Source organism: Phoca vitulina, unplaced genomic scaffold (assembly GCF_004348235.1).
Source record: "Phoca vitulina isolate PV1807 unplaced genomic scaffold, GSC_HSeal_1.0 scaffold1578, whole genome shotgun sequence".
Classification (NCBI taxonomy): domain Eukaryota; kingdom Metazoa; phylum Chordata; class Mammalia; order Carnivora; family Phocidae; genus Phoca; species Phoca vitulina.
Genome location: NW_022591265.1, coordinates 1 through 2,332, shown reverse-complemented (window position 1 = coordinate 2,332; position 2,332 = coordinate 1). Strand labels below are relative to the sequence as shown.

General features: G+C 39.2%; 1 protein-coding gene across 1 annotated transcript; it reads left to right on the top strand.

Moving 5' to 3' along the window:
- Nucleotides 1–322: 322 nt before the first annotated feature.
- LOC116629590 (40S ribosomal protein S21-like) lies at nucleotides 323–812 on the top strand. Its single transcript, XM_032399839.1, has one exon. It carries the CDS (start codon nucleotides 561–563, stop codon nucleotides 810–812), a length of 252 nt encoding a protein of 83 aa, XP_032255730.1. The 5' UTR covers nucleotides 323–560.
- Nucleotides 813–2,332: the final 1,520 nt, after the last annotated feature.

Below are 2,332 nucleotides of genomic sequence, written 5' to 3'. Positions count from 1 at the left end.
ATAGCACTCCAGATCCCCTAGCACCATATTACAAATTATTTTTGCTAGGGATTCTCCATATCTCCAAGCAGGTCTGTGTGATCTCCAACCCAGTTCACTTCCAGCCAAGCCCTGGTTCAGACTAGTACATGGAAGAATTGATAGTCTATCCTTACTGTGCTTAAAAGTTCAGTTGTACTCTATGTGTGCATGCACATGTGTGTCTGTGTATACTTATTTATTTATTTAAAGACTTTATTTATGAATCTGAGAGAGAGAGAGAGAGAGAGCGCTCGAGAGAGGGCATGAGCAAGGTGAGGGGCAGAGCCCAGCAGGGCGCGGGTCTGGGGCTCCATACCGGGACTGTGGAATCATGACCTGAACTGAAGGCAGACCCTTAACCAACTGAGACACCCAGGCGCCCCTGTGTGTCTGTGTTTAGAGAGGGTTGTCGATGTGTGTGGGAATAACTTTTTGACAGGCACTTAAAAGAAATCAGAGTTAGCAACTATTGCCAAACATGTTCAGGTTTGTTTTTCTGTGCTCCCGCTCGTGGCAGTGGCAGCAGGGGCACCCTCCACATGCAGAAAGATGCTGGGGTGTTAGTGGACCTGTACATGCTGTGGAAATGCTCCTCCAGCAGCTGCATCATGGGTGCCAAGGACCATGTGTCCATCCAGATGAACGTGGCTGAAGTTGACAAGGTGACAGGCACATTCAACAGCCAGTTTAAAACTTACACTATCTGTGGAGTCATTTGTAGGATGTATGAATCAGATGAGTCCGTCCTCTGCCTGGCCGAGGCCAACAGCATCATTTCAAAGAACTTCTGACTGGAGAGGATCATGGATGTGGAATATCTGTCATAATAAATAGCAAAACCTCCCCCCAAAACGTGTTCAGTTTTATCAGCATCCCAAATATATATGTCCAGGTAATTTTCAGGATGTTCCCCCCCCCCCCCCCCGCATTGGAAAAAAAAAAATTACATTCTCTTCCAGCATAATAAATTACTGTCTTTTTTTTTTAAATACCAACTATATGTAGCCGTCTAATGCTCCATCTCACTTTGAAATGCCAAAGTCATCCTTCTGAAAAGTCATACAATTAGGTGAAATATATGGCCTAATAAAAATCTCTCACCTTCTCAGTGAGCACTGGGACAAAGATAAGAGGACTTTAAAAACCATTCACAAAGGACATGGCCTGGGTCTTCTAATTTATTATCCAGAGTTTTAATGACTGGAAATCTATTTTAAAAATCAAACACTAGTTTTTTGGGGAAGACACAGAGAAGAGACACCACAGCATTTAAGATTGTAAACTCTGGCATCAGATAGAGCTAAGTCTAAGTTACTTAACTTTTTTACAATTCAGTTTCTTCATCTGTAAAACAGATGTAATAGTAGTACTTCACTTGCAGGGTTGCTGCATTAAATAGTATAGTGCAATAAAACATTTAATTGTGTACCTGACACCTAGGAAACAATCAATATATATGTTACCTATCCCTATAAATATTATTTAGATCTATAATCCCTTTTTTTTTTTTCTTTTAGTTGTTGGTTGCTTTTCCTTTTCCCTTGTAGCCATTTTACATGTCTGCTCCTTGCTCTCCTTGAAGGGAGATAGTTCGATGATCTTCATGCTGCACCCATTCTGCTGTTTTGCTTGTGCACAGGTTATAAGTTGAGATTTATTATAATCAGTTGCTTATTCTAATATAAGTCAGCTCGTGTCCATAGAGATATCTGGTCTTCAGAGGCACTGTATTGAGGCCCTAGTATGCATTTACTAGCTTCTCATATCTAACGTGATATTAATGTGGTACAAGGGACTCTCAGTCATTATCCCACCCTTAACTACACTAGCAAGCAGGTTTGTCTTTTGTCTCTTCATTGTTAACTATCTTCTTTTTAATATATGCTACTTTTTGCTACTCCTGCCTCCCAACTTCTTCAAGTCACCGCTGATATATTTTCTTTTTTCTTCCTTACTTATTTAATATTTTCTTTCTTTATTTTTGCATGAAATGTCTTTGACTGATGTTTTATACAAATCACCAGTCAAGAGAATACTCTTTTCACACTGCATACTGAATTGACCAATATACTAGTTGAAATATTTGGGTCTCTGGCACTTCTTTCCTTTGTCCATTTATTGATAGCATTTTAGACGCTATGCCTTTGATCTTACATATGGTTTTATTTTTTTGGATAACTTGTAAGATATGTGGTATTATAGTAGACTGAGGCTTTTAAACAGCTATTCTTTGGGGCGGTGGGGTCTTACCGTGTTTTGAACCCAGAAAATCTTTCATATATATATATATATATATATATATATATATATA